We start from the raw sequence: 13371 nt of genomic DNA on the forward strand, positions 1-13371 counted from the left end.
CCTGTATCATCATGTGACTGTGCCAGTAATAGGAGTTGCGTCTGAAATGTGTGAGGTTGTGCCTAAACTCTTTGGCATTGCTATGGAAAATATGGTGGCTACAGATGTGTAAACATAGAAGTTACACAGAATTTCCAAATGGACCAGTCAGTGTCACATTTTGGGATGATACCTTCCTGTAGGAGGTCTACAGCACCACTGCTGATGACTTGGAGTTTGTCACTCTTTCAGTTCTTTTGAGGGAGAGAAAATTAGGCAATTGAGTACTTCCTCTGGGGCACTGTTACTCAGTTACTGCTGATTTCTGTCCCAAAGCACCCACTAACCCTTGATTACTTGTATTAGGCTATTTGTTAACATGCTGACTACTACATAAAGCACCCTTTATCTGATGAGTCTGACATCCCTGGAGCCAGGGTCCTGCAGCAGCTGCTCCATGGGCAGTCGTGAAGGAGGAGAAGAAATGGAGCACTGAGAGAAAGGCAAAGACATACTTCAAAAACAGAAGGCAGTGGGGAGGACTTGCCTGACCCTGATAGAGCCATCCCAAAGAAAATCCCAAAGAAAATCAGATGGCTGCCTTTCCCAAATAGCCTTTTTACCCTAGCCCCGTAAAGTCCTATAGACCAGCTGAAAGAAATTCACATGCATCTGATGGAAGACATCTTAAACCACCTCTTGATCCACAATTGCTATTGATTGGAATAATGAAATATGGAGTCTTTATTAATGTTAAACAAGATTCTGCAGTTTTTAAGAATTACATGAGTATGCCTCGGCCTCAGAAGAAAGCTCCTCTGGGCCTATAGGAATTTATTGAACTCTTGCCACCATGGAGAGCCTCAGGGACTTTGTTCTAGTTTTAAGAAGCATCAGTAAGCCACGAAAGAAGTTTGGTAGGTGTTCCTTGCCTATGATCCTGGTGTATTGAACCATGAATCCTGGAGGGATAAGCTTGAAACAGTTATGAATTACCCATTAGAGCTCTGAATATGGTTGCATTTGTCTGTGTCCTGGAGGAAGTCCTTATGTGTATGATTTTACTGTAATATCCAGTCTTTATGGACCCATGGCAGTTGAGCACTATACTGCATGTACAGAGTAAACATAGGAATTGGAAATTGTATTATTTTGAAAATGGTAGCATGTCCCTAGACTGTTAAGGATCAAATAGTGATACAAGCAGCATATGTGCTTTTTTACCTACATCAAGGTGATGAGTTTTACACTACACCTTCATGCATTCGTTTTCCAGCTTCCCTTGGTGGAGAGAAGACAGCAGCTCATAGCAGGGCTTGTGGGATGGTGACATGCAGCGTGGACAAACAAGAAGCTGCTGAAGAGACCATCCCCCATCTTTGACTCCAGGGGCTGTCGGTGTACAGACTGACAGCCAGAGGAGAACATTTTATGTTTTTAACGGGCACAGGAAAGAAAAACGCCCTCTTTGCTTAAGGAGTTATTTTAAGAAGCTGAATTATTTTTCTTTTGAACAGTTTATGAGAAATGTCTGTAAAACCTGTGTAGCTGTAAGATTGATGGAAGGAAGAAGGGTTTACAAGAGTATTTCTTTGAAAGATCCCAAAGAGTAGAGAGGATATGTGCTGTAATTCAGCTGGCAGCAATCTCCAAGTAGTTCCTTTTGGTGCAGCCAGAAGACTTATCAGTACTGGCCCCCTTCTCCTAATAAATTCTGTTTCTGAGCTCATGGATTTATGTTTCCTGATGCTGTGTGTTAGTCACCCTGATGGCTGCCTCACAGCAAATCTCAACTTACATAAACTCAACATTTCTTCTTTTAAAACACATACTTGTGTCCACACTCACCCCAGTTTGAAGAAGTACCTCTTTACCTGAGAAAGGATAATTTTGACATCGGAAAGAATAATGACTATAGTAGACTCAAAACTATCAAATATGTAAGTGCGTTTATAATAATTATACTAAAATAAACCACTGGAGGTTGCACTAACTCACTGCTCTGAAGGTTGATGAAGAAAAGGAATCATTCATTTCAAGGTGACCAGCTGTTGATGTGGTCAAGCCCTTTATGGAAACATTTTGGCTAATAAAATCACAAGAGTAATAGAACTAGAAAATCATTATTCCACAATTCACAATCATATAATGGGTCTAGGGTAGCTATCATCAGTGGATGCCAAAGCTTGACGGGTAACTTTATAGTGGCGGGATCAGGCTGACATCCCCTGAACTCCTGATCAATCTTGACATCACTGAAAACAGGGCAAACAACCTTCTGTGCCATATAATGTGGTACCATATGAAGTATGCAACATTTTCTGTGAAGTTTTCATGTCGAGAAATTTGAGCCCCAATTTAATCAAGCTTATTTAACTATTGGTTTTAAAAATATAAAAATATATGGGAAGTAGAGCAACAAAACCTCATACTTCGAGGAAGCAGTATACCTAATCTAGAATGTGAAGTCATTGTTCAGGTCAAAAGTCCTGGTTTGTCCAGTAGAACAACAGCATTGGGGAAAAGTGTGAGTGTTTGGAGATGGTGGGGGTTATGTTTATAGAATAAAGGAGACTTCAGAGACATAATTAAGTGCAGTGTAGAGCTCTACTTTGGATTCTGATTCAAGCTGTAAAAGGACATCTAAACTATATTTGGAGAAAACTGAAAATATATCTGAGATTTGCTTTAAAATAATCAGGAGTGGGGGTTGGGTAGAGTAGGTAAAGATTGTTCATGGGTAAGTAAATTACTGTACTGATAGGTATATGTGTATTATACTTTTTTTGCAGTAATAAAAAGATGAAAAGAAATTTTGAGGCAACTGGGAAATCTGAATTGAAAGACAAGGTATTAGGTGATTTTTTAAAATTGTGGTTATTTTTGTGAGGTTGTAATACTGGTTTTTTTTTTTTAATGTCTTATTAGAAATGCATGTTAAATATCTGTGGGTTAAATGACATGTCTAGAATTTGAATTTAAATACTCAAGGGCAGAAGGAACTGTGTGTGTTTTAGGGCAGGTTGACTTTGGGGTCAGGAGCATTTGAAACAAGATTGGCAGCATGTTGATAATTATTGAACCTGATTGGTGAGTTCTTGCTATTTATTCCTTTCTTGTGTATGTTTGAAAATTTCTGTAAAGTAAGAAAGTAAATCTGTGTTGTAAGTATTCAGGTGGTAGTGGTAATTGGAAAATTTGGAGGAAAATGTTAAAGTACAATAATTGTGGATGACTTTTGTCATAGTTGCAAGTAGGGTAAGATGTCATCAGAGCATGAAATATAAAAAATTCTTTGTGTCATAGGACCGCCATAAAGTCTTCTGCTGGTGCTGTACAGCGGCCTTTGCTCAGAAAGCTTGTAGATTTGCTCCACTGGTTCCCTGTCACATGAACTTGACTTTATTTTTGCTTTAATATGGAAAATTGTTAGAAATATGTGTGAAGGCTAAAATTTATGTTTTATAAAATTCCAACTATTAATATATTCTCAATAACCAGGAAATTGATGGTTGGGTGGGGGTGGTACTGATGGTTAGAGGTAGAATACCAGTTAACAGATAATTCATAATTATCAGTAAAGTCACACAACTCAAGTGGGATACAGGTTAGATTGAAAACACTTTACACTGAGCAAGACTAACATGATTCTGAATTTGCTAAAATTTCATTCTTAGATTGACTTATTATTCTCCCTGCTTTGCCGTCCTTTTCTACTGTGTCAGAATGTCTTATGTCTTAAATTCTAATTTCCAGAGTGCGCATTTTAGTTTATGAGTTATTTTGATCCTCCTGGCAGACCCTGTATCATCATTTTTAATTGTTTAACCTACCAGTGAACATACCAGCAATTATCTTCCAGGTTCAAAACAGGCAAAACAAAAGTTTCGTTCAAAATTGCCTAGATACTGGTATTGATATTCCTTGTGCTTGTTGCTCATTGAATCAACTCCTGGAGTCTGTATAAGGGGACTTTTCTTAGGAGTTGTGGTTTTGTTTTTTTTTTTTTTCTGAGCAACTTTTTTTTTTCCACTTGAGCAACTTAAGATGGGCATAACCTTTCTACATAACACACACACTCACACATACACACACACACACACATACACCCTATCTCTTTCTTTCATTTCTATATTATAACACAAGTTATTTAAGTTCTACTCTGTCTTTTACTCTCCTGCTCAAACTTTTTAGTGATTTTCGAAATTTGTTGCAAGTTATAGATTACACTTTATCAGGTAGACTCTCACTTAATAATTACTGTCCTTTCTCTTATGAGACAGTAAAGGGTGTTCCCAGGTTGTGGTAAACAGGGTGTGTTCCTCTGCCATGTGATACTACCAGTACTATTTTTCATTGGTCTTAAGGTGCAAATTTTAGCATTGCCAAAATCCAGAAGTGTCTTAAAATTGCCGGTGACCAGGTGTCAGCTGTAATGTATTATCATCACCTGCACTTGTACAACTTTGATGTTATTGCCATGGCATGACTGGTTAGCTGTACCCCCTTGGCTTTTCAGTTAACAAATAATTTAAGGACGTTTCGAGAAAGAAGCATGAATCCTGGCTGTTGTCTGAAAACTTTTTATTGATGCATTCTCATAAGATCCAGATCGTATCCCCATTAACACATCCAGTTAAGGGTGTCAGTGACTTGCAGAGAAATCTGAGACGTTAGTGGAATGGAATACAGTTTTTAAAGATACTGTCTCTCTAAAGTTCCTGCTTGCACATAGGATAGTGTCATGTGGAAAAACGTGTGCATTAATGACTGAGAGAAAAGTGATTCAGAAGATTCTTCTGTACAAAAGGGGATATGTTAATTCATTTTGCTTACATTTCTTTGCCATATATACAGAAATAAGTAATTGATGCTTTCTCAATAGTACATAATTAAATTACATTAATGACATCTTAGCGTGTGAAATATGGTACCTACTTTTCAATATGTAGATCATTTTGCAGCTAAGACATTTTAATTTTTTTTAAAGATGTATGATTTTGGTTTTGGAATATCAGTGTGAAGTCTTGTGGTAATTGATAATTAGATATACTGCGAATTAGAAATGAGTACACTTGCTATTTAAAACAAACGGTTGATGACTAGATAAAAGTAGAATAAAGCATGAATAGCAGTATTATGGTAGCCATCAAACTAATTTAATGACAATTAAAATGTTGATTATCCTTATTTGTTAACTTGACCTGGTTTAAAAGATTACCATTTCTGTTCCACCCAGAGAAAAGGCAGTGGAAAGTATTTTTATCATTCACCAGATTTTACAAACGAAATTCATTAGTTTCTTTCCCTGCAATTTCCAGTTTGCTTTCTGTCTTTCCCACCCCTGATACATGAAAGTATTTTGAATGGGGACTGCTAAGGATGAATCATTACAAAAAGTTGTGATTTTATCTGTAAAGCTCGGTGTCCTATAAAAAAGGAAAAGGATTCATAGCTAATGTGGCAAGATGTCAGCATCTTTAATTTTAATGATGGAACATGGATTTGTTTTTTCCTACCTTTCTGGACTTGTGAAATATTTTATAACTTTTTTTCAAAGGTTATTTTCCTATTTTGGTTGATAATCATAATAAGGGCTATATGATTTTCAGGCTAAAATAAAAATAGTGTAACTGAAATTGGGCAGGATCCTGTATCTATCTTGGAGAAAATGTTTAATTTCTGCAGATAATTTGAAATAATTTTTCTCTCTTACGGTTATAGGGCTACGCACCACCACCTAAAAATGGGATTGAACAGAAGCGCCCTGGACGCCCCTTGAATATTACATCTTTAGTTAGGTTATCTTCAGCTGTGCCAAACCAAATTTCCATTTCTTGGGCATCAGAAATTGGGAAGGTAAAGGCTCTCCCTTTTGGGTAGCAGGACAGTGACCCCGCTGGGGGTTGACTTACTGTGTTTTTTCTTAGGCTTTTGGCTCCAGCTCTTTTTGTTTTCGGATTGTAATCTCTAAAAAGCAATAATTTTCAGTTCAGAGGCAACAGTGTGGAGATTCTTAAAGTTAAAAACTTTAACTCTGAGCTTTCCTGAATATCATCTCTTTATTTTCCTGGAAAGAAAATATGCATATTTATATTTCTGAAGGTAATGGTTTAACCACAATTGTGTGTATGTTTGTGTTTAAGTAGTATTTTAATAAACTAGAAGTTTTGGACGATAAATATTTATGAAGAGGAACAAAGAAAGCTTTATCAGTTTTGGGGAGAAATGTACACATGTTGTAATTAGAAATAATCTGTTTTAGCCTTTATATAAACATCTGATATCTCAGATAACCTGTGATTATCTTGTATACAAATACTTACTTAGAATTTAATATTTTCTTTAAACCTTCAGGTTGATGAACTTTCTGCTGATTTTTGGTCTTATAATAAATTATGTCAATTATGAGATACCAATTAATATAACAAGGAATTTACATTTTAGAATTACTTGCTTATATAACTAAAATAATGAATAGAAAAGAGATTTCAGTTAATTTCTGACTATCATCAGCTTCAATGTTACTATTACATAAAGCATCAATTTCAGTGTTCCTGTTACATGTTCCTAAACGGAATAATATTCCTGTTTTATGGTTGGAGAAATTGAGGCACTTTACAGACATTGGAATAAATGATTGTAGACATTGAAAACTTGGCAGTTTTGCCATATAATGGCAATAATACTCTCTCCTTATAATTAAAATGATTAATTGACCTAACATTTATACCATAAATTGGGCATTTAGATATTTAAAATAATGTTTAAAATATTTAAAATACTAGGTTTGGCAACTTTTAAAAGTTTTATGTTTATCGTAGAATCAATTGAATGAATATATTTAATAAAATGGGAAGATAGGTTGTTTTAGCATTTATGTAAAATTGTATGTCTCTTCATAGCTCTATAAATAGCTAATGAAGGTTCCTTTGTGCCAGATCTAAGAGATACAGGATTGGATGCTGTTGTTTTCTGGCCTTGACTTTTTAATTTTTTCATTTCTTCATGTGCCTAACATACTATAGTAGCTGCTGCTTGTCAGTAGAATACCCATTTGGGATACAGGAGTTAATTTATCAAAGCTTTCCTCAGAAGAAAGCTGATACCTGGTTCATTTGAGTGATTCACTCAAAGGCCATGTAGCAGGTAGTCTCTTCTACCAGAATTAGAACTTTGAAACTCTGGGTTTGAAGTGCTAATTCAGACCACTGGCATTTGAAATTTGTTTCTGCAGTGGAACTCTGCTTTTAAGTGAAAATATGAGAGCCCTGTTATATAAAATCGATAAAAGCAGAATGATTTTGGTTAGCAAGATTCTGGTTAGTCGTAGGAGAATGAATTTTCAGGGTGGCCCCTAAGGTACCAGTTTTGCTAAATCAGAACCATAGTTTGGAAACTATTGATCTAACCTGTGTTCCCATACTAGTGGATGTTTTAAAGTGATAAATGATCAAGAAATACCTTTAAAATAATTGAACTTTTATTTTCACTGAAGTAGCTTGGTTGATTTTGTGCCCTTTGCAGTCATTGACCATTCCATAGAAGTTATTTTGAATGTTATTTTTGGAAATCAGGGTTTCTTAAATAAGTATTTTATGTAAATAAAGAGAATATTATCTCTCATCTTTAATGCAGGTTTCTTTTTGTTTGTAGAATTACTCCATGTCTGTATATCTTGTACGACAGCTTACATCAGCCATGTTATTACAGAGATTAAAAATGAAAGGTATTAGAAACCCTGATCATTCCAGAGCACTAAGTAAGTAATGTTTATAAGACCAAGCATTTTTTTTTTTTAAAAAAGATCTAGCATATGAGATTCTTTAATGCTTTAAATATTGCTCACATCAATATTTATGTTAGTATATATTTGTTGGCTCACATACATAGTAATTTATATACATTACTGGGTATGTAAAATTGTAGACACATTATCACGTACATAGTAGTTTTTAATTGTCAAAGAAAGTATAAGGATTTTTTTTTTTTTTTGAGACGGAGCTTTGCTCTTGTTGCCCAGGCTGGAGTGTAATGGCCCGATCTCAGCTCACTGCAACCTCTGCCTCCCAGGTTCAAGTGATTCTCCTGCCTCAGCCTCCCGAGTAGCTGGGATTACAGGCATGTGCCACCGTGTCTGGTTAATTTTGTATTTTTTGGTAGAGACGGGGTTTCTCCATATTGGTCAGGCTGGTCTCAAACTCCTGACCTTAGGTAATCCACCCACCTCGGCCTCCCAAAGTGTTGGGATTACAGGTGTGAGCCACTGATACTTTTATCTCTTCTGTTTACAAATTTAATAATTGCTGGAAACAATACTGTCTAATAAAAACTGTGATGAATGTGTGTTGGAAAAGCTTTGAAGCTCAGGGTACTGCGACATTCCAGCTTCCTCTTCTAATTGTTGTTCTTGAGTCTTAGCTTTCTATTTTGAAAGTGTTACTTACCAACAGTTTTACTTTTAAAAAAATTTTAAGAATTTAAACAAAGAATTTGCATGTTCATAATTCTTTAACCTATATTAGGAGTGCAACTGTGTTTTTAATACATTAATATTTAACAGTTTAAGATGCTATATATTTCTATAATTTCATTTCTTTGTCACCATTAATTTTTTTTAATTTTAATTTTTCTTTTCTCTTCTTTATAAAGTAAAGGAAAAACTTACTGCAGATCCTGATAGTGAAATTGCTACAACTAGTCTTCGGGTATCCTTGATGTGCCCTGTAAGTAAAGCAACAAAACATTCTGGGGAATTTGACTTTTTATAAATTATAAACTTTCCTATAAAAGTAAGTGTGTCAATGAATGCTATATTATGATAGAAGTCTGACCTTTTGTCTTTTCCTGTTAAGGAATCTTCATGATTGAGTCACAATTCTTTGTATTGTTTGGGCAAGAAGGAAGATAGCTTTAGGCTCAGAATAGTCTTGTCATAATTAATGTTGCAGATAATCCACAGCTAGTAATAAAAATATATTAAGAGCTGGCTCCTTTTGTCAGAATATAAATGATACTGAAAAATAGCAATAAAGTGATTAGGGCCTGATAAATACTAATTGATGGTGTTGGTTTAGTGAGTTAGGATGTGTAGGATGTCTTCGTAATGTTCTTTTGAATTGCACAATAATTTTTATTTTATATCTTCTTACATAGAAACTATGAGGGAGAAATCAGTTAGCAACTCTCAGATCCTCCCGTGTGCTTGCCCTTGAGCTAATTGTGGGAGAAAATATTGAGGCTTGCTTAGAATGTTAATAATTGAGTTTGAAAAATAAAACCAACTCCCGTAACAATGGAGCAGACTTCACTTACAGTTAGGCTACTGTAGTACCAAGAAGACAAGGGAGGGGTCAGGAGCAGGGAATGAATTGGAGGGGAACCTTTTCCAGTTTAGAAGAACTTAATGAGAAAAGTCATGGAATCAGGTTTTTATAATGTAGTTTTCTGGGCATTTGATGACTACCCACCATTTTGAGAAATGGGGAGAAATTGTGTCAGAAAGAAAAGAGAATGATTTGTTGAGTTTCTATGGTATGTTCTTTATTTAACTGTCTTAGCAAACCTGTGTGGAGGAGTTGTCTTCATTTGTAGATGAAGAAACAGAGACTGGATGAGGTTGGCTAACCCAAATTACACAGTTGGTGGTGAAACAAAGATCAGGATTCTGGTGTTTTGACATTCCTGTTCTCTTTCCAATATACCATGTTGCCAGACTGGTATATAAATGTCCTGATTACAAGTATATTTCTTTTATTCTGGAAAGTGGTATTTGTACATCTTTTTTTAAAGCTTTACTTTTTTTAATCTTCATTAACTTAAAAACATGAACTTGTCTTTATTGAAATAGAATTTTTGGATATCAGGATTGCTTGGATACTGGGAACCTGTGCTTATCAAACGCAGGGAAGAGGACCGGAAAGCCCTGAGGGTGGCGCCAGAGGCTCTAGGAGGCATGTGGGAGGATCCACAACCTGCTCTGAGCACAAGCTCTATGCAAACCTTCAGGCATGAGTTTTTTTCAGTGTCTTCATGTTATCTTTTTCTTCTCTCTCTTATTAAATATGAGATCTCATAATAGATTGAAACAAGTGAAATTGCCTTTTTGTTGGTTAAAAAACAGTTGGATATTGACCATTTTTTATGATGTAACCGTAGTATGTTCAAACATTAATTGCCAGCTCAGTTCCACATATAGTCACTATATGCAGAGGGAACTCTTGTCACCGTTATGTTTTAGATGTCAAGCCATTGTATCAGGAAGAAAGTCTTCTACACAACTTAGTTTTACAGTTGTGTAGTGCCATTTTCTTAGAATCTTTAAAATTGTTTTTCTTCATACAGATGGCTATTCTACACAAGAGCAACCAAAACAAAATGCAATGGCTAAACATACTAAAGGATTCTCAGGCTTTTTGGGGGTTTTCTTCAGACAGGGTCTCTGTCGCCCATGCTGGAGCACAGTGGTGTGATCATGACTCACTGCAGCTTCGAGTTCCTGGGCTCGAGATCTTCTCTTCTCGGCCTCTTGAGTAGCAGGAACTACTGCCACACACCACCACACCTAGCTAATTTTGGTGTCTTTTGTAGAGATCTTTCACCATGTTGCCCAGGCTGGTCTCAAACTCCTGACCTCAGGTGATCTGCCCACCGTGGCCTCCCAAACTGCTGGGATAACAGGCATGAGCCATCTCTCCCAGCCAAACTTTCAATAATAGTGAAAGTAGTGTATCACAGAGGTTAGGATTCCTTCTATGTAAGAATAGGGAGCAGTTCCTTTCAAACATAACAATTTTAAGAAAATTGACTTTTCAATTATTTGAAGAAATGAAGTAACAGATCAAATAGGCTTTTGAAATCTTGTTTTGCGTTTCTTAAATGTCTTTTTCTCTCTGCTTAGAAGTGACAAAAAGTCTATTTGTGAGACTGTCTTTTGAGCTTTTCCTCAGGGTTCATCCTACCTGATCTTTTCAGTGCATTTTCTTGGAAAAGAATGAATGGTACTCTTTGGGCTATAGTAGTACTATTAACATAAGTTGGGTAGCTAAACTATAATATGTGGTATATTTAATTAGAATACAAAACACAGGTGTTTTGATTAGATTTGGTGGATGGGTGACAGAAATTAGATGGTGAAAGCAGTTTTTGAGTCAGTCCTATTACCAGTTGGAGAAAGCAGAATGGAGTCCAGCCAGTTAACAATGGAGATAACGTGGGATCTGCTGCAGTAATGGGAAATGGAGAAGAAAAAAACAATCCCAGAATCCCAGGCACTTGGATAAGAAGTGAACCCTGAGTTATTTGACAAAACCAAGAGAAACTAATATCGTAGAGTGATAGAAGAAATGTTTATTGCATTTCACAATATTTTCGTAAAGTGATTTGCAGTGGAAGTGAGTCTGAATAGTTGGAGCAAATTCTAAAATCTCTGTCCTTGGGACTAAAGGAAGGTAATATCACAGTAGTTTTATTGAAGAGGGATCTAATTCAGTATGTGTAATCATATTTCTGAACGCAATATCTGAATTTTACATGGGAGTTTCACTTTGGTGATTTCAGCTAGTGATTTTCAATCTGTCCTACAGAGGTGGGCTAGGTAGGTGGGGAATAGAAAAAGAAATCTAGGTTTGATTTTATCTCTTGAGATTCTAATATGTTTAAAAAAAAAAAAGTTCTGCTGTAAATAGTTGGAAACCAGCAGTTTGGGCCATTCCAACTTAAAAACTCTCTTAATTTAGATTGACAGTAATTAGTCTACAGTGAATAGAAGTTGGATAATGCCAGCTTAAGACTTTATAAGAAAAAAGTTACATTGCTTAAATACCACTTCATTCATAAAATTAATAAATTTCAAAACATCATCTGATTAAATTAGAATTATAATTTATTTTAATGGTGCCTTCAGGTCCTTTTTAATAACATGTCGTAGTCACTAGAAAATTGATACAATTTCATTAGCTAGTAACATATGCCTTCTTAGGGAATGCTTATTAACTGTTACAAGACAACTAGAGTAGGATTAAATTTAGAATCAGCAACTTTTATAGTCCTGGATATTCACGTTTCTGTATGCTGTAGAAATTTCAAGGCAATAACAAGAGAGAGAGAAACGGCATAGAAGAAAAAGACAAAAACAACCCCTAAATAGCAGTTTGCAAAATGTGGCTCATGGATACCTGAAGGTCCCTGACACTCTTTGAAGAAGTCTATAAAGTTAAAACTTTTTATAATAATATTGACATATAATTTTGGCTTTTTGCTCTTGTTCTCTTATGAGGGTAAAGTGATGTTTAATGTGGGTTACCTAATAGATGATGATGATATTGCACTGATGTCTAATGGAATGTGTTTTTGTGTACTCGTATCTTTTAAAAATATGTTTTAATTTCAAATATACAAATATTGATAAATATAGTCCACATACATAAGTCTTTGAGGTCTTTTTTTTTTTAAATTTTTTTTTTGAGACAGAGTTTCGCTCTTGTCACCCAGGCTGGAGTGCAGTGGCATGATCTCGGCTCACTGCAACCTCTACCTCTCAGGTTCAAGCGATTCTCCTGCCTAAGCCTCCCAAGTGTGCCTGCCACCTCGCCCTGCTAATTTTTGTATTTTTAGTAGAGGTGGGGTTTCATCATGTTGGCTGGACTAGTCTCGAACTCCTGACCTCAGGTAATCCACCCACCTTGGCCTCCCAAAGTGCTGGGATTACAGGCGTGACCCACCATGCCTGGCCAATATATTAATTGTTAAAGAGTCTAAAAGGGTTCTGATTTAACTTGTGGCCATAAGGCAAGTAAAAAGAAAAATAAATAAAAGCATTTATAAATAAATAAATGAAACCAAAAGTTTGAGAACTGATAACTCATAAAACCCATAGTAGGCTGAGTTAAAACAGTATTTTGAAGAAAAAATTTTAAAAATTGATAATACCTAATTTTAAATTATTCAGATAGAACTGAAAAGTAAAAATGATAATTTTAAATTCACAAGATCTGTTATTCAAAAGTAACATTACTAGTAGCATGATAGATTTTTCTAGATTTAATTCTCTATATTATAATTATATGTATATCTATTGGAAAATATGTATACTGTCCCATGGCCTGCTGTTTTTTTAGTTAACAGTGTATATTAGTTTGTGTAGACTGGTCTTATTTTCATCATTGTGAGCATTCTGTTGAACAGGTATAGTGTAATTTTATAACAAGTTTAGTAATTATTTGAGTTGTTTCTGCACAGTGATTGTGTAAAAAAGTCAACTCACTTACATTGGTGGAAAATTTCTAAATAGGATACCAGCCAATATTTATGTCGGTACTATTTAAAAAGAATAACGTGATAAAACAAAGCATACCTCTTAAGAATACTATGATAGTTTGATTATAGAAAACC

The 13371-nt window shown here is 35.4% G+C and overlaps 1 protein-coding gene across 9 annotated transcripts in view; it reads left to right on the forward strand.

Moving 5' to 3' along the window:
- Positions 1 to 13371, forward strand: part of PIAS2 (protein inhibitor of activated STAT 2) — a 120927-nt gene that overhangs the window by 77234 nt on the left and 30322 nt on the right. For all 9 annotated transcript variants that reach the window (XM_064379213.1, XM_064379214.1, XM_021670066.2 and 6 more), the window contains 3 exons: positions 5704 to 5838; positions 7636 to 7741; positions 8632 to 8705. In XM_064379213.1, the coding sequence (XP_064235283.1) occupies positions 5704 to 5838; positions 7636 to 7741; positions 8632 to 8705 (315 nt within the window). The remainder of the gene's footprint in view (positions 1 to 5703; positions 5839 to 7635; positions 7742 to 8631; positions 8706 to 13371) is intronic.

The sequence above is a fragment of the Aotus nancymaae genome, unplaced genomic scaffold (assembly GCF_030222135.1).
Source record: "Aotus nancymaae isolate 86718 unplaced genomic scaffold, 86718_ANA_hifiasm-v0.15.2.pri h1tg000020l, whole genome shotgun sequence".
Classification (NCBI taxonomy): Eukaryota; Metazoa; Chordata; class Mammalia; order Primates; family Aotidae; genus Aotus; species Aotus nancymaae.